The sequence below is a fragment of the Triturus cristatus genome, chromosome 3_1 (genome assembly GCF_964204655.1).
Source record: "Triturus cristatus chromosome 3_1, aTriCri1.1, whole genome shotgun sequence".
Taxonomy (NCBI): Eukaryota; Metazoa; Chordata; class Amphibia; order Caudata; family Salamandridae; genus Triturus; species Triturus cristatus.
Genome location: NC_140583.1, coordinates 470,330,884 through 470,355,410, shown reverse-complemented (window position 1 = coordinate 470,355,410; position 24,527 = coordinate 470,330,884). Strand labels below are relative to the sequence as shown.

The following is a 24,527-nucleotide window of genomic DNA, read 5'->3' as shown; positions in this document are numbered from 1 at the left end:
GTTGATTGTCCACCCAGAACTCTTTAGAGCGGTCAAGGTAGAAGAACAGTGCACGTTTTGGGTCCAGACGGTAGAGTCTCTCCTCCTCTTTGGAAGGGTGCGGAGGCGTGAAGATGGTGGGCAATGTGATGGTCTGACCTATTTGGAAAGAGGTAACCACTTTGGGCAGGAAAGAGGGCCTAAGGCGAAGGACCACTTTGTCTGGATTAACTGCAAGAAAAGAAGTCTTCGAGAAAGGAGCCTGAAGCTCACTCACCCTGCAAGCAGATGTGATAGCAAGCAGGAAAGCGATCTTCAAAGTAAGAAGACGAAGACGACAATTATGTAGTGGCTCAAAGGGAGCACACATAAGGTAGGTAAGAACAAGATTCAAGTCACATTGGGGCATTACAAAAGGAGAAGGAGGAAAGAGATGAGTAATGCCCTTCTGAAATCTATTTACAATTGAAGCCTTGAAAAGAGAAGGTGGAACAGGAAGGTGCAGAAAAGGCAGAGATGGCCATAAGGTAGCCTTTAAGAGTTCCTAGAGCAGAGCCCTGCTGGGCCAAAGATAGAATGAAGAGGAGAACCTCTGAAGCCCTAATCAATGGGGAAACATTCCAGGGGCCAACCTGACCCACTGTAGCCATTACCAAGATGGCAAAAGTCTTCAGCCATACTAAACATGGCCTCTGAGAGCTGTGGTTGTGTATGGGGAGTGTATTATGATAATCCTAATGCCCTCCAACATCTAAAATTAAAATCCACTTTGAGTCAGTGACTGCTCCCATGATAAGCCCAGAGACAGACGTCTAGTAGCACAAAAGTTGTGTTTTCCACCAAAAAGACAGTATATACACAGTAGCTATTTTGGCATATTATTGCCTGCCTTTCAATTGTGCCTCCAGTTTTATTCGTAAAACGCAGAAGAACTGTCAAGCAGGATTTGACACTGCTATATCAAAAAGAATGCTCACAGCCACGCTCTGTCAGGTTCAGAGGAGCCATCTTTGTCCATTTAGGTCAGCCTATTGTTTTCTCCTGGAAGGCATGTTACATCTTTTTCACACTTATTCAAATGCCAATTACATCCAACAGAAATTTAACCTCCAGTAATTTCAGGCATGGAAATGGTAACTTTTTTAATGTTCCCATTGCATAGAATTTTTAATAACTATTCAAACTAAGGGGCAGATGTAATTTATTTTGTCGAAGCACACGTGAAAATAATAAATGTCTCTTGTAATAACCACGAAATAGGAAAAATTGGTGTGGGCTTCTCTTCTTCCTTTTTATTTTCAAATTGAATCTTCAAAGTTCTTTAATTCACAAACATTCTTCCACTCCCAACGCGTTTCGTCGATAAGGGATTAACCCATGCGACTTCCTCAGGGCTGGAAGTAATAAACAATATAAATTGGAGTACAAAAACCTCCTTAATCCATACTAAATAGCCCACATTACTTCCATGTGCAAAAAGGAAATAAACATGCTGTGTGATTTCACACTATAAGCAACCTGTGTTTACACGTTTTTAGATTCTTTAACAGTTTTAACCCCAATGATTGGATATTCATTACACCTGCTTAGCCACCATTATGACTGTGAGCATTAAACATTTCAGTGATGGCACCATTCCCCCAGCTGTGGTCCATGCTATAATTTCAAGCCTGAATGAATAGTCAGTACCTTATTTTCCTGTATCTGTCTCCTATAACGAAACAACCATGTAAAAACCGCATTAACACCGCGGAGCACATGAGGCAAAGACTGGACCTGTCACCACATTCTACAGCACACACATACCTTCATTCACTGTGTTATTGTCATCAGTAGTAATTCTTCATCATATTCAAATTCAGTTGTTGGCGCTAACCTGAAATATAATTCAGACTCTAAGTATACTCAATCCTGTGTTTGTATTCATCCAAGGCCAAACACCAACAATTCATAACCATCTCATAGTCTCACCTGATTCTTCGTTTCTTTTACTGAAAAACCGCAATCGTATCGTGTTCTCAATCTTTTACCATAAGTATGAGTCATTCAGTCCTCCACAATCCCTGACGTACGGAGATCTAGAGGAACACAAATTCAAATTCTACCCTTAGAAATATTCTCAATAGTCAGCATTACGTAAAGGCCACCATTGTCCAAGCTCTCCCACTTACTTTCCAAGTATCATGGCCCCCGGATACAGGAACACATCCGTGTTTGCTGTTGCCGCGTTTGTTTAAACCAACTATAGAAATGAACAAGGTGACTTCTCTCACGGATAAACTACCAGCGCCATTTTGGATAGGTCTTAAACTAAAGTAATCGAATCAAAATAATGTCAAACCATATCTGATTAAGTAAAACACTTCAACCGGTCTAATCATGCACCATAATTATAGAAGTTATATTCCCACTCGCTATCTATTATATAAATCACCAACCAAGATATGCCAATGAATTAATGCGCCTCCCGCTCGTATACAATGTAAACTAAAGACATAACCCGTTTATGCATGCTGATGTGGGCGCCATTAAAGCAGAGTATAATAATGATATATTATTAAATACAATTCCATAGAACGATCCTTATTCTTTCATTAAATATGAAACACCAAATAATAACAACTGCTATTTATAATTAAATAAAGTTTTGTACAAATAATATCACAACATCAAAACAGTCTCAGTCCAGCTACCTCAAGCAGCATATTAATATCCTGTCCCTTACAGAATTCTTTACGTTCTTTAAACACCAATGCTAATCCTCTCTCACTATATCATTACTACTGCTAATTTCTTCAACCTATGGCGTAACATATCTACACCCTATAGATCTTCATAGAACAACTGCAATAATACGTTTACAGCTAGAGAAATATCTCAAATGCGAGGTGTTCTCGAAATCCCAAATGACCTATCCCAAGAGTCTGCCTTATCTTAATTCTCTCACAATCAACTCTGAACCATTTATTTATTCATATAACTGATCATTTATTCGCCTAGGAAGTACTGTAACTCACGGTCATAATTAAGACCGTCTTCAACGGCCCTCAAGCGCATGATCCATCTCGCCTCATGCCTCCGCAGTGTGAGCTCTCTATTACCTCCCCGCGCTTCCATCTTCACATGCTCAATACCACAGAATTGAAATGATTTATGTATACCTTGCGATGTACAATTGTGTATGTGTTCCACGATGGGATATCTCTGATCATTATTCTTAACAGCTCTCCAATGTTCACTAATCCTATCCTTAAGAGCCCTTATTGTGCTACCCACATATATTTTCTCACATTTACAGTTGATCACATATACAAAATATTTCGTGCTGCAGTTAATGTTAGACACAATATCATAGATTTGTTTTCCATTAAACTGAAATTGCTTTGTTTTATCTTTAGCATGCTTACACATGCCACAATGGCCACACTTAAAGAAACCTTTACTCAAGTGTGAAAGCCATTGTTCCTTCTCAACCTCTACTGGGTAGCTTGGACTCAGGATTGTACCTAACGTTCTGCCTCTTCTATAAGTAATCTGTGGTTTATCTGACAGAAACTCTCGTAGTGTCTTATCTGCCTTCAAGATATGCCAATGCTTAGACATACTTTTATACAGAATAGTACTAATAGGAGTATAATCTGTAATCATCCTGATCATGAGTGACTTATTTCTAGGCTTTTTGGTTTTTAAGGTGGATGCGCGTTTTATCTTAAGTGCTCTCTGTGTTGCTACCTCTAAGTCTCTTTTACCATAACCCCTTTGAGTGAACCTCCTTTCCATATCTTTTACACATTCCCTGAATTGGTTATCCTCACTACAGTTACGCCGTGCCCGAAACATTTCTCCATAAGGGATTGCCCTGATCTGATGCCTGGGGTGTGCGCTGCCAGCATGTAAAATAGCATTGCAGGACGTGAAGCCCACGCCAATTTTTCCTATTTTGTGGTTATTACAAGAGACATTTATTATTTTCACGTGTGCTTCGACAAAAGAAATTACATGAATCAATCATTGATTGTTTTTGAGGGTTTGGGGTGTTTAACCTCAAGTTGAATGCACCGTATTGAGAAAATTTTGGTTTGTATAGTTAAAAATCGTGTAATTTTGCAGGTTGCGCGTTCTTTCCCTTAACACCCACATCATTTTGTAAAGGGCAGATGTACGTCTGATTTTTGTGGTCGCAAACCAGAATTCGGCGTTTGCGACCGCAAAATGGGTTAGCCCCATGGACAAACCATATTTTGTGACTCGCTGACCTAAAGTGACTCACAAAATATAGTTTGTGACTAGCTATTAGGAAGGGGCGTGCCCTGGGCGTCCCTTCCTAATAGCGAGTCTGACTGCAATATATGATTGTTTTGCAAACGCATTTGCGGTCGTAAAACACTCACAGTTTACCACCCTTTTCAAAAGGGTAGTAAGCCACTCACAAAATGGAATGGGGTCCCCCTCTTTGTGAATGAGTGCGAAAATATTTATTATGAGTAGGCAGTGGCCCTAAGGACCACTGCCTGCCCTTAAAAAATGAAACTGAAAAGTTAACTATTTCTTTTTTAAATGCATCCTCTGTTTTCCTTTAAGGAAAACGGGCAGTATAAAAAAAAAACTGCTTTATTAATAAAGCAGCTAAACAGAAGAGGGTTTGGGCCCTGAATCAGTAAGGCTAGGCCAATATATTCAATGTTTACAAACAAGAGGAAATGCCAATACTGATAGTCAATCCACAATTCTTTTACCAGATCACACGTTAGACCCGTTATGATCAAATGATCAAATCATTGTTTTATTTTCAACAACTGATGTGTCACATCCATCAACTTCTTATGGAAAAAAAACACTTATTGGTCGACACAACACCACATAATTCAATTATTAACATAAACCACATATAATAATTCCATAGACAAATAATTTGACTTCACATTTATCTGAACACAAAAGACAAGACTTTGGACAACAAATTTTACCGTGCTAAAAATAAGTTCTCTCAGAACAAGAAATCGGTCGATCTCGGACTCAGGTAATTTAATTGAGGGAGGTCAACTTTGACCGCTAGTTGGCAAAAAGATATTACAAAGTATCTTTTCTTTTTCCTTTTTCTTCTTCTATTTATAGCTCTTTCCTGGTTCAGGTCCTGAGGAGAACCCCACAAATTATTTATTTGGGTTCCAAACGCTTTGACCATTGTACAACCTTTCAAGTGTTAAAAAAAACGGACTGTCAGGCCAATTTCCCTTTTATTGTTACATCTTTAATTGTTAAAAAAGAAATTGACAATTGTATTTTGGTGTCCTGAACAGTACACTGCTTGGTTTTTGCCCTGATTGAATAATTAATGGTTGTAAACATTAGAAAATAACGTTGGGCTATTTTTCTACCTTTTCTATGTTTTTCAGTTAATGTTCCCTTTTATTGTTGTACTTTGTTTGTCCTGGAGTTAGAGCTAATGTATTGTTGTACCGATGTTAAAAAACTGTTGTGTTTGAAAAATTTATTGTCCAAAGTCTTGTCTTTTGTTGTCAGATAAATGTGAAGTCAAATTATTTGTCTATGAAATTATTATATGTGGTTTATGTTAATAATTGAATTATGTGGTGTTGTGTCGACCAATAAGTGTTTTTTCAAAAAGAAGTTGATGGATTTGATGCATCAGTTGTTATGAAAATAAAAGAATGATTTGATCACAAGTCTAAAGAGTGATCTGGAAGAATGATTTGATCACAAGTCTAAAGAGTGATCTGGTAAAAGAATTGTAGATTGACTATCAGTATTGGCATGTCCTCTTGTTTGTAAACATTATTAAAAAAGCAGTCACAGACATGGTGGTCTGCTGACCCCAGCAGGCCACTATCCCTGTGAGTGCTAGCCATTCTCAATGGGGTCGCAAATTGAGACTGCCTCATGAATATTAATGAGGCATGCAATTTGTGACCCCATTGGGAATTGCAAAGAGTGTCTGACACACTTGTACATTCACTTTTGCGAGTCTCAAATTGCGAGTCACAATTTGAGACCCGCAAATGTGAATATTCGGACATCTAGCCCTAATTGTTTAATTATTTTTCTAGCTAGTCCCACTACTGAGATACATTATTGAAATTTTTAGTTTGTACTACATAGAGCAGATAGGGCAGTCACAGGGAAAATAGATTCTGGGTGCTAGTCAATGTAAGAACATGTTAACATTACATTTCTACATGTCCTGCTTCATCACCATCAAATCTTTTTTTGGTTGACAGAAACCACCATAAGAGTACAAAACACATAAAAATAAAATAATCTTAGTAAAATGTATCCAATAAAAAAGATAATCAATAAAACAGATAAAGCCCGGCAGCCAGGACCGTACATAAGCTTATCTAGTCTCAATTTCCTGGACACCTGGGCAGCTCGTAAGAAGCATAAAACAGCAAGCATGACATATTGATTAGGGAGCATCTGGAGGTAGACCAAGGTCGGCCTTACTTAGGAGAAATTCAGGGTTTCAACAGGGGGACTAAAAACAACTTCCTAGGCCTTCTAAAATAGCTGTAAAATATCACAAAATGTGCTGTGGGACTTCTTGTCGCAGCCACAGGGTAGCCGAACATCAGGCAAAGCCCAACCACTTGAAGAGGCCAAAAGATGAAGAAGTGAGTTAAACCTGAACCTTGCCAGGAGGAACAATTCTCGCTGAAGGTGAACCAGAGTTAGATACGGCTTCCTACCCTGAAGGTCTTCAGCAGCATATGTCAAAGAACCAATCATTTCTGTAGCTCACGCTGCTCTCTATCCATGAGGGCTCGATCGAGGAACAACCTCTTTACACACAAAAATGCTCGAAAGGACAGAGAATTGGGGTCATCAAAGATATCATCCCTCCCCAAAGAGGCAAAAGCAGCATTCACATAGGTTAACCACTAGATTTTGTCCACCCGATAGAGGGACAAACAGTCTGCGAGAATCAATCAGTTAAGTTTTAATTCCTCCCTAGTACACACCTTGATCCAGCACCAGGGCCGGCTGTAGGGTGGTGCGATCGGTGCCACCGCACCGGGCACTGACTTGGGGTGGGGGCGCCATGTTCATCTTTCAAAAGCACCTGATGCTGAGTACACTGACCCAGCAAATTCCAGACATCAATAAAAATGACAACTCCGGTGATTAATGTTCTTCCTGGAGAAAGACCGGAGCTTTGTCTAGTAAAAGTTTCGAATCATCATAGTGCAGAGGGTTAATGTGCCTTCTGCATGTAAATTGCAAGGAAAATATTAGAGCTACATATTTTTTGCCTAGTCTTTCGTTGTCCTAATTTTGCAAAAAGCATTCATTTGGAGAGAAATCAATTCTTATTATTAAATAAACCCCCTAACAATGGTACATTTTAAATTCTGAATTTGTGCTTTTCAAGTCCATGGACTCTTAAACTATAATGCCTACCAGTAAGGATGACCTGTGACTCCTATTCCTTGTAGGCCTTTGTATTACGTAACCTTTCCTATATAAAGATTTGCACAGTGATGATTGTCTCTGTGCAATGTGTGTGTGATGTAAAGTGTTTGGACATCTTAAAATGGTATGAGTGGTGCTATAAAACTAAATGAATCTAAGAGACAGTGGTTATAGAGACTGTGGGGCATTGTCAAAAGGTGGTAGTGAGGGAATCCGTGGCGAAGGTGGTCATTGGGGGGGCGCCAACAAACATTGTCGCACAGAGCGCCACCAGTGCTAAAGCCAGCCCACCACATCCGACACTTGGCCAAGGCCAAGCTCCGCCTGGACTGAGGAATATCGGACCTTCACTAGCTGACATAAGAACTGGTTCTCCGCAATTTGAATATTTCTCATGTTAGCATACCCCCAGACCTCATATCCATGCCGTAACTGGGACACACATTAAGCCCGATACATTTTTAAGAGGACTCTGTGACCAGGAACCTAGCCTGCACGCAAAACTAGAAACTGGCCCCATGGTTTTAATGAGCTCAGATCTTTTTGCCTCAATTAATGACTTCCAGTTATTTTTAGCATCAAATAGGACCCCCAAGTAGGGCAAAGCCAAACTTTACTCAGCTTGTGATTAGCCACCTAAAAAGTCTTGCTGCTAGTGGACTTTGGGCCAACTATAACACAGGAATTTGAATAATTTACAGACAAATCCAAGTCTCCCATAAATGAGACCAAACCGTTCAGCATCCAAACCCGAGCGGTGCAGGCCATAAGAACCACATTGTCAGCATATAATAAGACTGGGAGGGATCTAACTTCAATCCTACGACAAACCACTGAAAGTAATTACGTCTCCAGCCCGTTCACGTATAAAGTAAAGAGGAATGGGGCGAGAATACATCCTTGATGGACAAGACTGCAAGTCGGAAATGATAAGGTGCTAGCAGCACTCTGTGAAAAACGCTCTGAGGAGGAGGTTTCTGAGTGAAGGTTGGCTAAAAGGAGCACAGTGTTAGAGTCAATCCCCATCTTAAAGAGCAAGGTCCAAAGTTTAGACAGTGTGGAATGCAGACGTTAAGTCTATGAAAGTTAATGCCGACTGCGCGACAATGTATTTATTGATTATAAGGAGAAGATTCAGGCAATGGTTAGAAGTGGACCTACCTGACCTGAAACCCTATTGGGCATCACTCATAATGTCATTCTCCTCTGCCCATTGCCACAGCCTATTTAGAATAAACCCCCCATTATCTTTACTACTGCCTCTCTTAATGAGATTGGGCAGTAGAATTCATGGTTGTGGGGGCGTGGCTAGCGCCCGTGAGTGATGGCGGTTCCTCCGTAGCTCTCCCGGACGGCGCGGAGCACGAAGTGCTCAACGACACTCCCAACGGCGATTTTTACCCCTCAAAAGCATGGGTTCTTGATTCGGACCTGATGTAGCACGACTGGAGTGAATTTGGACATCAAATTGCGCTTGTGGGTAATCTTTTTTATGGATGAGATATATTGGATATTGGATATTGGATATTGGATAGGTATTTATAGAGCGCAAACGTTCGCTCCGAAGGGAGCATCTTGGCGCTGTAAAACCTGGGACCAGATCACTGGAAAGGTGGTGGGGGGCTAAATGGCTGCTTTAGTCCAGTCATCAGAGAGACTAAAAATCCACGTTTTGAGGAGCTTCCTAAACGGCTTCTCATGCGTCTGAAGTCTAAGATGCCTTGGCATACTGTTCCAGGCTCTAATAGCCAGGGTACTGAGTGTTTTTCCGCCTTTGGACTTCAGGTTGAATTTAGAGGGGGTCATGAGGTTTTCTTGAGAGGATCTGAGAGTGCGACCCGGGGTGTAGTGAGGGAAGCGTCTCGACAGGTAGACTGGGCCGGATTTGTTGAAGGCTCGGAAGGCTACAACGAGAATTTTAAAGAGTATTCTCTTGTGCAAGGGGAGCCAATGAAGGAATCTGAGGGCAGTGGAGATAGAAGATTTGCGTGGGAGTTTTAAGACAAGACGCGCAGCAGTGTGCAGGACACTTTGCAGTTTCAGTCGGGTGGACTTTTTGGTCCCTGCCAGGAGGCCGTTACAATAGTCCACTCGAGAGAGTATGAGGGCTACCGCAATGGTCTTTCTGGAATCGAGCGGGAGGAAGTCAAAGAACTTTCGCATGGATTTTATAATGCCGAAGCATTTACCTGCTACAGTTGCGACGTGGGAATCGAAAGAAAGATCGGAATCGAAAATAACTCCGAGGTTTCTGGCCGATGAAACTGTCTGAGGTGGGGCAGCAGAGTTATCAGGCCACCACAGGGCGGGACTGAAAGATGCATTCTTTCCAATGGGCAAGATCTCGGTTTTATTCGAGTTGCAGCGGAGATGGTTGGCGTCCATATTGCGTGGACACTTCGTATTGCGGCCGCCATTTTGTTTCTACGCTGACGGAGCTCCGCTCCTAGCGCCTCACAGCCAATTTTGATAAAGGCACCATAATTTGCATATCTCTCCGTTTTTCAGCCTACTAAACAACGCGCTATGCCCAAACATCATTTGAAAAGTGTCTGTGCTCTTCTAGTGCGTTTTTGAGCACTTTGGAATTTCTGCCCTCATGATTGTCAATAATTCCTACATAGTGTTCAATTGGGAAGCATCTGGACGCTACTTTCTCTTATACCTCAACAATTGTGGGCCACACAATATTTCTCCTCCTCTGCACCACGTTTTATGTACTTTACAATTACTTGAGATGTCGATTTCTGACACTGCAGCCGCCATCTTGTGACCTGACGACGGAGAATTACTTCTAGCAGTTCTGTGGTGTTAGAAGGTTTCCCTATTGCACCTCACGCTGCTTATTCTACTCTATTCACCTGTGTACCTTCTAATTCGCCGGCTCTTTTTTGATGGTACCTTTGTCATTTCTCATTTATATTCTGCTTGCATACGTGTTAGGAATCTTTTATTGCGTGTTTATGTGTTTTTGATACATTGTAGTGGTATTTCTCATTTCCTTTATGGGTAGAGTGCACAAGGACCTGCGTAAGCCTTCCCCATCTCCTCGCAAATTTCTCCTTCATACGAGCTCTAGATATCAATGTTTAGAGATGGATAACCCTGTGGACCCTTCTGTCAAAGGTCCTTCTTCTGCTTTAGCCTCACAAACGAGTGGCGCCATCAAAGGTTCAATTAAAAGACTTAAAAAGGACCCACCCTCTCCTCCCAAGCAATCTTCAGCAATAACAATGGATATCCTTTTGGAGGAAATTAGAGCCTTGCGTCCTTTTATTGAAGATACTAAAACTACGCTTGAAGAAACTAAAACTACTCTTCAGTTGTTGTCTGACAAGTGGTCGAATATTGATGGACGCGTTACCACTCTAGAACAAACTGTTGACACTCTTGCGTCTTCTGTTGCCAAAGTTGATCCACTGTATGCCCAAGTCTCTACACTCCACAAACAACTTGAAAATTTGAAAACAGAAATAGGAGAAACAATCTTCGCATTTATGGCCTGGCGGAAAATTCAGAGGGTCTGATGCTCTTGCTTTTTTCAAATCCTTTCTACCAAAAATTCTTCAGTTGCCTGACTCCACCAACTTTAACATTCAAAGAGCTCATCGTTTAGGTCCTCCTCCTGCTGGGATCTCCAATCCCCATGTTAAATGGCCGAGAGGTGTTATCCTCTACTTTTTAGAATATACAGATCTACTGACAGTCCTTTCCGCAGCCAAAGCCATTCCTCGACTTACTTGGTCAGGTACTCAACTTTTCTTCTCACAGGATTATGCGAAATCCACTGCTGATCGGCGCAAGGAATTTCTTTCACTTAGACCACAGCTGCGTTCATTGGGAGCGAGATATGGACTTTTTCATCCATGCCTTTTTAAGGTGACTTTCAATAACAAGACTACTACTTACGACGACCCGCTGAAATTAAAGAGCTTTCTCTACTCTCATAATGCCAGCAGCATGGCTTTTGCTGCTTCATCAGGTTCTTCATAAGTGGTCTACACTTATTCATCTTATGTAATTGCTTGCATGCTATGTTCTTTGTTGGTTTTCATGACTGATATGTTTGCACAGTTTTTATAGTTGCTTGTTCTTCACTTTTTTGTCATTCTACTATGTTCTCATCGTTCAATACTCATCCTTTTTTTTTTTCCTCATTTTCACAGATTCTTCCATCTCGTCGCCACCCACCTTTTTGTACTTGGAGTTTGTTGCAGTTGTCTTCCCTCCCTGCCTTCCTTTTGAAGCTTTTGGTCCGTCATTGTTCTATGTGGCCTCCAACCTCCTCCCCTTTCGTTTGTTCTCGACAACATGTGAGTCTTTCTTTTTTTTTCTTTTTGTATTTTGTCCTTACATTTCTTTCTTGTTCTTCCCTATGCTCCTCAGCTCCTCCCTTCCTTCTTGTTTCTCATCAGCGTATTTTCTATCTCCTCTTCTTGATCCAATTCTTTCACTTTCTATCCTCTTTGCTTAGGTTTTCACTATATTTCTTCTCTTTTACTTTACCTCTCCCCTTTTATTACGTAATTGGCTGTTTCTCTGACGTTTTTCATGAAACTCTCTTCTTTTATTTCCAATGTATCTTATTAATATGCTTTTATATTTTACATGCTTTTTCAATTCAAGATTATCTCTCAACTGGCTTTTTGTTATGTATATTTCATGATGTTTTATGCCTTTGAATATACTCTCATGGAACGTTAGAGGTTTACATTCGCCAATTAAAAGACAGAGAGTATTATCCCATTTGACCAAACTCAACGCAGATATAGCCTGTTTACAGGAATCACATTTATCGGCAGTCGAATCTGCTAAACTGAATAGGGGTTGGGTGGGTGACGTGTATTTTTCCCCAGGTGATGGTAAACGTAACGGTGTTTTGATTTTGTTTAGAAAATCTCTTCCAGTTAAGTCAGTAACACATTTTGCTGATACTTCAGGCAGGTGGGTGTTAGTTAATTTTATTCTAGATAATGTTCCTATGTCTATTTTAAATGTGTACGCTCCAACAAGTGGTGATGCCTCTTTCTGGACTTCTTTAGCTCCACTAATCACTCAACATTATGTTGATAATTTTATTCTAGTGGGGGATTGTAACGAAGTTTTTGACCCTTTTCTGGACAGGCATTCTACTAGCGCTTACATTCCACACAAGTCACAAAAATCTTTTACTCACCTTATTGCACAATACAAACTCACTGATGCTTGGAGATTGTGCAACCCTACTTTACGAGAGTACTCTTTTTTTCACCCCCTCACCAAACTCAATCTCGATTAGATTACTTTTTTATTTCACATCACCTTACTCAGTCCCTTATTTCTTCTGACATCGGTTCCATCTTAATTTCGGATCATGCCCCAGTTTCCATTGTTCTAGATACGTTGCGAAAGCCTACTTCTATTAAAAAGTGGCGTTTTAACAATGCTCTCCTTCTTGATTCACAATTTGTTTCTTCTTTTACATCCTTTTTTCACGAATATTTTCTACTTAATCATACAGGTGAAGTTCCATTTCCGGTAGTTTGGGATGCTTTCAAAGCATCAGCTAGAGACTTCATCATTAATTACGTCTCTCGTAAGCGGAAGAAAGCCCAACAAGTTACCAATGTCCTCCTCTCTAAAATTAAGCAATTAGAGCATTTATATTATACTTCTAAATCCAAAGATTGCTTAACTGATCTTATTTCTGCAAAATTCCAATTTAATAAAGATTCTACGTTTAACGCCTCTATTTTTCTCTTAAAATCTAGCGCCAAGTTTTATGGTGGGCAGAATAGGGCTGGAAAGTTGTTAGCCAATTATTTAAAGGTAAGACAAAATAAAATTAATATTGAATCTATTTACGGACATGATGGGTTCTTAAAACACAAAAGTGAGGACATCCTACAAGAATTCTTACATTTTTATGAAGCATTATACTCCTCCGAAGCTTCTTCATCTGATCAGACCATCTCCCAATTCTTTTCGAACATATTTTCTCCTTTCGATACTCTCCCAGACCTTTTATCCTTAGAGGCTGATCTTACTCACAGGGATCTCCTCCAAGCTCTTCGCACTCTCAAACATGAGAAAGCTCCGGGTCCGGACGGCTTCACTGCTGAGTTCTTTTCTTGTTTCTCACATTTGCTCATCCCTAAACTTCATTTGCTTCTCTCCACCTTCCTTCAAACTGGTTCCGCTTCTGTATCCTTCTCTGACGCCCTTATTTGTATTATCCCGAAACCGGGTAAGGACCCACAGCATTGTAAGAATTATCGCCCTATTTCTCTGGTAAATATTGATTATAAAATCTTTTCTAAAGCATTAGCGTTGTGTTTAGAGTCTTTATTGCCCGAGCTTTTAGGAAAAGAGCAGTCTGGCTTTGTTAAGGGCAGACTGTTGTCAGATAATACTAGATTATTTTTTGATATTCTCTCTAAGTCCTCTCACCATCCTCATTCCCTCGCAGCCATAGCTTTGGATGCGGAAAAAGCTTTTGATCGGGTTGAATGGCCCTATCTATTTAAAACGCTGAAGTGGTTTGGTTTTGGCCCCAAAATTACCTCTTTAATTTCCTTCCTTTATTCTCGCCCTAGAGCAGCCATTTCGGCAAATGGGGGTTTATCTCCTTATTTTTCACTGAGAAGAGGAGTAAGACAGGGTTGCCCACTTTCACCTTTTTTGTTTAATCTTGTCTTGGAACCTTTTCTTTTGCGTCTCCGCCAGAATGACAACATACATGGTTTTAATTTTCATAATTCTCACATTAAAATGGCAGCTTATGCTGATGATGTTCTACTATTTATCTCCCAACCAGATACCTCTATTCCAGCATTTTTAGACGAAGTTCATTCTTTTGCTCAAGTCTCGGGCTACAAACTGAATAAGGACAAATGTGAAATTTTACCACTCACTAAAATGACTTTCAAAGATGATTTCTCTGATTCAGGCTTTACTTGGAGCCCCGAATACATTAAATATTTGGGCCTTAATTTTCACTCATCTCTGTCTGGTACAATTACTAAGTGTATGGAAGATTGCATACAAAAACTAATCACTCTCACTAATAAATGGCATCCTCTCTATCTGTCGTGGTGGGGCAGATTGGACACAATTAAGATGATGCTCTCCCCCATTATTTTATTTACAATTTCTAATATACCACTTACTATTCCCTTGAAATATTTCAAGAAAATAAATTCTATTTTATCTTCCTTTTTATGGGGGCACAAAAAATCTCGTATGTCCTTGTTTAAGCTAATGCGCTCTAAAAAAGAGGGTGGAGTGAATTTTCCAAACTTTTCTCTATATCATAAATCCTTTCTCTTACACCAAGTATCTCACTGGATTGCAGACTCCTCATTATCTTCTCCTCTTTGGTTGTCCTTAGAAAAGTCTTTCATTTCACCCTTTTCCTTCAAAGAATATCTTTGTTTTCCCGCAGGCCTCAGTCTTTATCGACTCCCATTCTTAAACACACCTCCAAAATTCTTCCTCATCTGCCTAATTCATCCTTCTTTGATCAACCAATTTGGCATAACATGTCTATCTTAATTAAAGATAAACCAATTTTCTGGAAATCCTGGAGAACCCGTGGCCTTATTTGGGTGAGTCAATTGTTTCATCATAATCAGATCATTCCCTTTGATTTAATAGCAACCACTTTCAATTTACCTCCCGCTTGTTGAACCAAGTATTTGTTATTGACACGTGCATTACAACAGGCCTACAATGCTTATCTTGATACACGACCTTCATCAACCCACACACCCTCTGACTCTACCTCGCTGAACTCTTTACTTATTACGAACTCTAAGGCTTCAAAAATATATGCTTTTCTTCACACTTTGTCCTTCCCCCGCATTAAAACCACATTAGAGGAAGATTGGGAAAAAGATCTTGCAATCTCTTGGCCTACTGACTTTTGGGATAAGTTGTGGCTGAAGATTCGTAGGTCTTCCAGGGCTGCGAATACTACTCAAACACTATTTTTTATTTATAATCATTTATTATTTTCACCACTTTCTCTTAGCAAACATTTCCCGGAAGTCTCTGACAGGTGCTGGTCCTGCTCCTCACCACATGCAAATCTTTTTCATATGCTTTTTAGCTGTCACTTCACGCTTTGTTGTTGGAAGCAGGTTTGGTCCCAAATAAATAAGATTTTTTCATCCACTCACCCCTTTTCTTTTTCTCACATATTTTTAGGGAGTCTTTCTCCTATCTGGGATCATCACACCTGTAGTACCAGGATAATAGATTTATTATTAGCAGTAGCATTTCAGCAGATAACTAAAAATTGGAAGGATTTTACCAAATTATCTTATAAGGCTTGGTGGTATGCTGTCTGCTACAATCACAGATTAGATACAACTTTTGTTTACCCCCCAATCTTAGCTAATAAGCGAAGAGAATTATGAAGCCCAGTTACACTTTTTTTTTTACTTGAGTGCTTGTACTTCTCTGTCTTTATCTCCGTTACAGCAAGAAGTTCCTAAACCTCCATAACTTCCTGTTCCTTATTGAATTGGATTTTTCTTTTTTTTATCTTTCTTCACTTACTTTTCCTATGCTTGTAATGTATATCTCATATTCCTTTTGGTTTTTGATTGCCTTATCTCATATCAATTGCCAGTTTTTGCCTATATTTATTTTCAATTTGTGATGTTTCATATTATAGCCTATGCTTTAGCCATTACTTACCCTGCTTTGTATTTTTAATTGTTAACTTGTCTTATTTTATTTTTCTTATTCTGTAACATTTTGAGCATATTCTTTCAATAAAATTATTTTTGAACTGAAAAAAAGAGAATTCATGGTTGTCCTTGTCCCCCTTCTTAAAACCGGCACGATCACGGCTGTAGACCGTGAGGGCAGCATACCCTCTGCTGCAGCCACGTTCAGTATCTGAGTCAACAGAGGTCCCCAAACTTCCACATCGGCCCCCTAAACAAGTCCGGAGGAATTCCATCAGGTCCCGGCACCTTTTTGCGGGACAGTGCTAGGATGCCCTGGGTGACTTCTTCCAGGGTAAAAACCACAGGAGCACTGGCTTAAACCTCTACTGCCATATTGTTATCCTACTTATAAATATCATTCACCATGTCTTGTTGGCAACAAGGTCTACATAGGGATGACTTAATATTTAAAAGGGTTTATTTTGTCCTGTTGACAGGTCGAACAGCAGTTTTTACACTGCTACAGTCAAGCTACACTGGTAAGGCTGAAGCCATGTTTTACACTGTCACTATAATGGACGACACAAGAGGTGCTGCAGTCCACTAGTGACATTTAACTTACGGGCCCTGGGTATACTTTGTAACATAAACTAGGAACTTATAGCTAAGTTAAATATACCAATTAGAAACATGCCGCTTTGACTATGTTTAAATAAGGAGCACACTCCCTTACTACTGGTTAGCAGTGGTAAAGAGCACAGTGTTCTAAACCATCAAAGAAATCAGGGTGCAGCAAAAGGGGTTGACGATGAAAATAGACAGATGTACTAGACAGGCCATCCCCAGCCAAAAGCTATGATAAACTAGTCAATCCCTTGATGTCTCCCTTCATGACCTTCCCTGATCAGGTGATAGAACTGTGACAATTTGTTAATTCTGCAGTGGCACTTGTTGGTTCCATACCAATCTGAACCTACTTGTATCCCTCTGTCAACATCTTCCCTAGCTACTTACCCTGTCCATGGGGAACACTTCTCCTCACCTACAGACCCCACCTGTGAGACAACTAACCATAAATTGCTCATAGGTGCACCACATTAGGCAGACAATGTCATCAAGGCCAACAAGGTGATGAGGCCCATTCTGCTCTCTAGGACAGACTTCTGCCTCCAACCCAGGACAAGTTCTTCTCAATGCTAACAACCAACAAAAGGCACTAATAGCTGTTGGTGTCATCTACTCAATGACACTCAATCTGGCTTGAGGCCTCTTCACAGCACAGAATCGGACATTCATGCTCGGTCAAACAATCTCAGATCTATACTACAACACTGTGGCTCTGCTGCCTATTACTTATTCTCTCTGCAGCATTTGACACAGATTCTCATTCCACCCTTGTCAAGTTCAGCATTGGTGGTCGCTACCCCTCTCACTCCATGGGAGAAAATGATGGCATTGCCACGGTTTCTCTATGTGCTACAAAACATACCATTCCCCGTCCTTGAGGCCTATTTTAAAACCGTAGAGAGCGAGGTCGAACTTCTATTGCGGGATGGGGGATCTTCTTGTATCACCTACTCCAAATTAATGCTCGACTGGTGTGATGGGGGAATAGCTTTATCCAATGTACAAAAATTCTACTGGGAAGTGCAATTAGTGGTAGTTAAACAGTGGGTCCACCAACCTGTGGATGACCCAGCATATCATAAGAACCACCATGTCTTGCACCCGGGAGGTTATCTAAGTGCACGCTACACCAATCCTAAACATCTGATGCTTTTGGGAATCTCTAGAGTGGGAGATCTCTGGTCCAACGGGACAGTAGCCCTGTTCGTGGAATTACGGAGAGAATATGAGCTGGCGACTACAGAAACTTTTCACTATCTCCAAGTTTGACATGCACTTTGGGCGGTAATCCCCTGGGGAGAGGCCCTGCCACAGTCATCGCCACTGAAGGATAGATTGCTAGAAGAGATCGCATGAGCAGTAGAGTGATTTCCCTCACTTATAGAAAGTTGATCAATAATCCCCCTGATACGCTCCTTCTCTTATGCGCCCGTTGGGATGAGGATTTGGAGAACCTGGCTGACGAGGACTGGCGTGACCCAGGACCTCGGCCTCCTCCTGGGAGGTAGCGATAAGTACGCAATTTCGACTAGTCTACCTAAAGATACTCCATAGATCTTTGGTTAAGATGGGCAGAGTCTTTGATCCAGTTTGCCGCAGGCCCTGTAGACAGTAGGGATCCTTTTTCCATATTCTTTGGGAATGTCCCACAACTCAGACCTACTGGCAATCGGTTTTTGTATTTGAGTAGAGTGTGTAGTGATAAATTAACTCCTTCTGCCACATGGTGTCTGCTTAATGTTTGGGATGAGACAGATATTTGTTGTATGGAGCAATTATGGGTCACCCTGAGCATGAAGATTTCCAAATGTAATATTGCCTATCTGTGGGGAGAGGAGTCCCAACCGAGCCTCAGAGACTGAAAGAGAGATATGGACTGGTGTATGGTAGCGGAGACGGTGGTTTGAAAAAGTAAAGGCTGCCCCCAAACATGAGAGATGATCTGCGGTCAATGGAATGTCTATAGGGGTAGTCCATGTGCCGCCACCATAATGATGTCCTCGACAGTCGAATCTGCAACTCATGTGAACTCTGATCTTTACTAGACAGTCTATGTATTTTAATATCAGTCGAAGGGTGCTTGGGGGCTTAACTACACTGTGTACATGTGTTGTACTTATGCACAACTCCTGTGGTATTCCTGCCTGCTCTGTTTTGTTAGCATGTTTAATTTAAAAAAAAAAAATGTTTTTTAAACTTGGCTTTTTCAGCTGCACTAATGTGCCTGATCAATAATATCCTGTATCCCAAAGAGCTAGGATGCCCTTTTGGGGCGGTGAGCTTTATTAATGCTCCAAAATAACATTAAGAATCTTAAGAGAGCATGACATCTTTTAAACATTTACTGTAGGTCCCAGCTGATCGCTTGCTTGCCATGAATGGTGGAGGATGCTGTTCTCTGTTTCTTTACATGTGTATCCTTTTTTCGCATTATGTTACTTCTCTGATGCACTAAGAGAAATCCATAAACTGAAAAGAGCAATGTTCTCTGGCATCACAATACAATGCACAGATTAATACAATAAAAAAATTAATAAATCACAAATTTAAAAGATTACTGTACCTAAAGCCCCATCCATCAATTGCACTGGAAAACACCACATTTCCTAGATCCGGTGAGAAGTAAAGGAGGGAATCATCAGTCTCTTCCAAGCCTGCACTCCAGTCGTAGATATTTTCTCCATCAGTATCTTTTATAACTTGTGTTCCTGTCTCTCGCTCAGCTCTCTCTTCTAAGACTTTAGATGTATAGAGAGTTCCAGTGATTGCATTAACCTAGGATAGACAAAATGTGATTGATGTTGGTGTCTAAATATTTTAATGTATGGTGAAAAGCAATTTGTTTATTCATTAATTATTTATGAGGCAGCCATTATTTTCCCATGATGGTTTTATAATAAGCTAAATATTAATTTCCTATAGCAGAAACATACAATTTTATGGTAGACAGAGAAGACCTGGTCCATCCAGTCTGGTCAGAAAAAATAGGAGTTCAATTAAAAAGTCCTTTGTACTACAAGATCCTGGAAAAAATGTGTTACATAATAGAAATCCTTACTCATGGACCCATTGGTCAATAACGTCCTAACGAACAACTTACTTATCCACTATGGATCTATTGCAGTTGCTTCCAATATCTGGACCAGGTCGTCCAGAATCCCCTGATGCTGCACCCAATTGGGCTTCCGATACCACTGCAGAGCCACATATATCAAAGTAGATGCTTCACCAGCAGGATGCAGGAGGATATGAGACCCAGCAGCTTCACTGTCTTTCTCACTGAAATCTAGAATAGAGGCTGAAACATCGACATCATAGCCCAAATGCCCTTAACTTGCTGTTTGAGGATAAGCGCAAAACTGTACTTTATCCACAACAGATTCAATGGAAGGGAGCATCTGAGAGAGAGCCAGGTCTGCCTTTGGCACCTTGATAGTGAACCCCAGCGTAATATAGCATGTTACAACGCATGTTTTCATTTTGCGTTCTATTACAACGCGGTTGTTACAACGACTGCATTGTTAGAATGCGATACCTTTACATTGAAAGTCATTAGATCGACTTGCTGTAGGGGAGCACTGGACTTAGGAATAGTATAATTTACTATTACAATTCCAGTGTGCGCAACAGTAGAGAAGGTGTTGCAATAGTAAATTATACTATTCCTTAGGTTAGAGGGCCCACTACAGCAAGTGGATCTAATGACTTGCAATGTAAAGTTATAGCATTCTAACAACGCGGTTGTTATAACGACCACGTTGTAAGTATAACGCGATGTAATGACAGCGTTGTAAACGCTGTTTCCCACCCCAGCGAGGGCAGGAGGTCCGCTATAGTATGGAGGTGGGAGACAATTGCCTGGGGCAAGCCTGCCTTCAACAGCCAGTCGTCGAGGCTGGGGAAGACCAGAACCCATGACTGCAGATGTGCTGCAACCACCGCCATCACCTTGGTGAACACTAAAAGGAAAATGGTAAAGCCAAAAGGGAGCATAGTTAACTGAGCTCAGAGTTAACTGAATAGAGCATAGGCAGCACTAGTGCAACTGTAGCCCTCAACGTATGGAAATAACAGCCCAATAAGCACGCTGTGTTCACAGACCACAGTGCAAGGCTGGTGGAAGAGAAAAACCTCTCTACGAAGGTACGCAGCCTTTTAGATTATTTTTCTGATGGTGTGGTAGGGAACATGCCCTTTTTATGTTGGAGGTTGGAGCCAGGACCACCAGACTCTCAGCGGTTGGGTACTGGGAGAGACTGGGTCTTCAGGCAAGGAGCGGCGGGAAAATCCTGTGCACAGGAATGCCTGTGCAGGGCTTGGCCCAGAGCAGGAAATCAGTGAAGACTTCATGAAAGTGGAGCAGCGGTTCTGCAGGAGATAAGTTAAAGCACCTCTGTCAACGTATTGGTCTTGACCTCAACTGTGGGCAGCTGATGGTCCAGGACCTCAGCTGCCCTCCAGGCCACCAGCTTAAAGGAAGCCCCCTCCTCCATAGCTACTTTGGGAGGAGAGGGAAGGCCAGTGTCTAGTGAGGAATCAATGGCCAAAGGAACCTCGTTATGAAGACCTGATTGATGGTAGGCATCAGCCAGGTCTTCATAGCAGGTGCCGTCGGCCATGGACTCTAATGGGTCAGAATAGCCATAGGGATCCTCAGATGCCCTCCATTTGTATTCCTCAAAAGGCCTTTCTGTGAAATAGGGCTCCATCCCCAAATCAAACTGTGTGGGCCTGGTCGACGCCAGAACAGACATTGGGGGACGCAAGTCCAGCTTCGTATCGGATTCGGTAATCATGATAGGTTTGGCTCCACTGGAACGGTCCCTGGAGGAGCATAAGAAGTCACTGCCAGGGCCAATCCAGACTCAACAATTGATCCTGAGAGCCCAACTGGCCTGAGTTGGAGTCACTCCTGAACCCATGTGGCCCAGAGGCGCTTGAATGCCCAAAAATGAGGTTCATAGCCTCATACAATTCTAAAACTGGGCAGGGGTCGCTCCGGGACACTCGGGGAAGCAAGGAGCTGACCCAGTGTCAGGTGTGGAATCCACAGAGATGAAGGAGCAGGACCTGGATTTGTGGCGTAATTTCCTCACTTAGTCCAATAAATGGTACAGACTTGGGAGAAGTCAAAGAGTGCTTCGACTTCTTCAACTTCTTCTTGTGGGACTTATCTGAAGAAGCTAGGACTGAGATGATGACCAGTGCGGGCGACTCTGCAAGCGGTCCAAGGGCCACCCTGGCGAGAAGGACCTGGAGCGAAGCAGAGTGACTAGGTGAACAGTGAGAAGCTATATGTCCCACTCTCAAATGACCTTCGGATTAATGGTCCTGCAACCAATGCAGGCTGCGGAGTCGTGATCCTGTTCACAACAAGTGGGAGGGCCGTCACCAACATTTGCCTACGACAGGCCCCATAAGGCTTGAAACCTGCAGGTTTCTTCAGAGACATACCCAAAAAAGTATAGGAAAAAAGGCACACTGGTTCGAATGTGACAAAATGGTAGAGAAAAAGTCAGTCAAAAAAAGACAGAGGTGAGCTTGTCCAGATCCATGCTGATGGTGCAGAAAAGAAGGACCTTAAATTAGTGCGCTGGGGTGGCGCCTTTATAAGCATGTCACTTTTGGTGTGGACAACAATGGCAAATCAATGTGAAACCGAACAACACCACAAACTGGCGCACAAGGGGACTGCTCAAAACATTTCCAGATCCAGTCTGACATCTAGGGAATATTCTAAGGTAAGGAATTTCCAGTTGGAATTCTCTATCACATTGACATGATATGCAATTGCTTCAACAAATGACGGGGTTCTGCTCAAATCTGGTATCTCAATAAAAAAAAGAGAATATATATGGAGAAACAATGGTGATTTCCCTATTGTGTGTGTTTCTTGATTCAAATGTGAATCAAGACATGAGCATTTTCAGTGGAATTTGGGGAAACATAGTACATTGTAGCTCTAACTCCACTCTTTACCTCACACTTTGAAACTATCTCTGGCCATTTGTAAATTTCTGCTGTATATTACGAAGTATTTGCATTCAAACCATATTGGGTCTGCACTCTTTTGCCACTTAACGGAGGCTCACTAGAATATACATGGGAATTTGCTGGATAAACAATTCTTTTGGGAAAAGGTGGATTGTTATGCATGTGCATTTTTATGCCTTGATGTAACTTTCACATTTTTCAGATTTTTTTTTTTTTTTTTTTTAAATCAGCGAACTGTGGGCAGTCAACTCTTGTTTTACACAATGTTCAATTTACATTATTGCTATTGACACTGGGATTAATTGAGTACTGCACCAACTAAAAGCCTGCATTTAGAGGCACCCACAAATTGTGTTGTTCAAAAAACAGCATATAACGCAAAGATAAACATATTAAAAAAATTTAAAAAATTATGCTCTATGCAGTCTAAATGTTAGGTTCTACTTGTTGCATATGGGTTATTGACCTAGGCAGACATAGGAATATCATCTGGGATTTTCATGCAAGCCATATATTTAGACATAATCTACAGAATACAATGTATTTCCATTTGTTCTCTTACATACTTCCTGCTTTACAGATCTATGAGAGAACATCTGCCTGCCTTTTGTACAAACATTTATATTCCTTCCAAGGATGGCCGCACACAAGATATATAGATGCACAAAAATTACTTTCATTTGTGAACTTTCAGTAAAGCACGATGCAGGCTACTCTCTTAGCATATTCTGGTATTAGTAGTTTACCTGTGCAATAGTCGCATATCCTCAATTGAGGAACAGCTAAGTAGCTGTGCTTTTTTTCAAAATTACCATTTACAACTTTGTATTCCAATTTTCGTTTTCTTTGGTCAAAACTGTCAATAGATGTCAACTATTGATAAATGTCTCGCTCTTCTCAAGCTCGTCAGCGAAGCACAGCAAAAAAGGGATTGAGGGAGGACGTATAGGGAGAGAGTGGGGAGGGAGAGGGATCTAGTTAGTCAATAGTACTGTATATTGCACAAAAAGTCTATAAAAGAAAACACTCAAAACATCATGCCCTCTGCATCATCAATTCACCAACTGACCTGTGATCCTGGACATCTAAATATATTCAAAAACACACTCCTAGCATCAAATGCTGCCATACCCGCCGAAGATTTGACTAACATATTCCTTTCAACCATGTTTCAATGTGAATTAAAACACTCTATATTAAGCCAATACCAAAAAGTAAGGATTTAAGCAAACGGACAAGGTAAACCACAAGACAATAATAAATATTTTTTTTTCCATAAATTCTGTGAAAACACAGCTTTCCTCCAAGTCTTTTATTCCCTCACTCAAAACTACCACCTTTCGAACAAACAGGTTTGCCTCCTGGAAGAGGAGATGAATCAGCTCTAAATGCAATGACTGGATGCTGCCCTGCTGCTGGGGCCTGTCTACTAGATGATACGCGGCGTTCTCTCCATCCCACCTTATGGGGATCCACCAACCCTGACACCACCTTAATTGGATTTACGTGGTCCACCTACACCTGAGGCGGAGGTAGCACTCGCTGCACTGGACAGTGGGCGCAGCGATGCAACCACATACCAGGCATCAAGAGACAGAGCTGAGGAGAGCACGCAGGAGGCCTGGATCAATCTTCTCCCTTCCCAGGATCATAGGACACAATGATGATGATGTAGTGTCTTGCTTTAAGTATATGTTGATCTTTGACTCTGCATAGAATGTGGAACTTCTAGGTTGCTAAGGAAGGCTGAGTAACTGGTCAGTTGATAGTCACCAGTCTTCAGAGTTGGATGGGGTCTCTGATGTCTTCGATCTAATAAAGACACTCAAACCTCCACCT

At 41.2% G+C, this 24,527-nt stretch overlaps 1 protein-coding gene across 5 annotated transcripts in view; it reads right to left on the bottom strand.

Moving 5' to 3' along the window:
• EFL1 (elongation factor like GTPase 1) overlaps positions 1 to 24,527 on the bottom strand; it is a 987,271-nt gene that overhangs the window by 833,785 nt on the left and 128,959 nt on the right. For all 5 annotated transcript variants that reach the window (XM_085644294.1, XM_085644291.1, XM_085644292.1 and 2 more), the window contains exon 7: positions 19,258 to 19,469. In XM_085644294.1, coding sequence (XP_085500420.1) covers positions 19,258 to 19,469 — 212 coding nt within the window. The remainder of the gene's footprint in view (positions 1 to 19,257; positions 19,470 to 24,527) is intronic.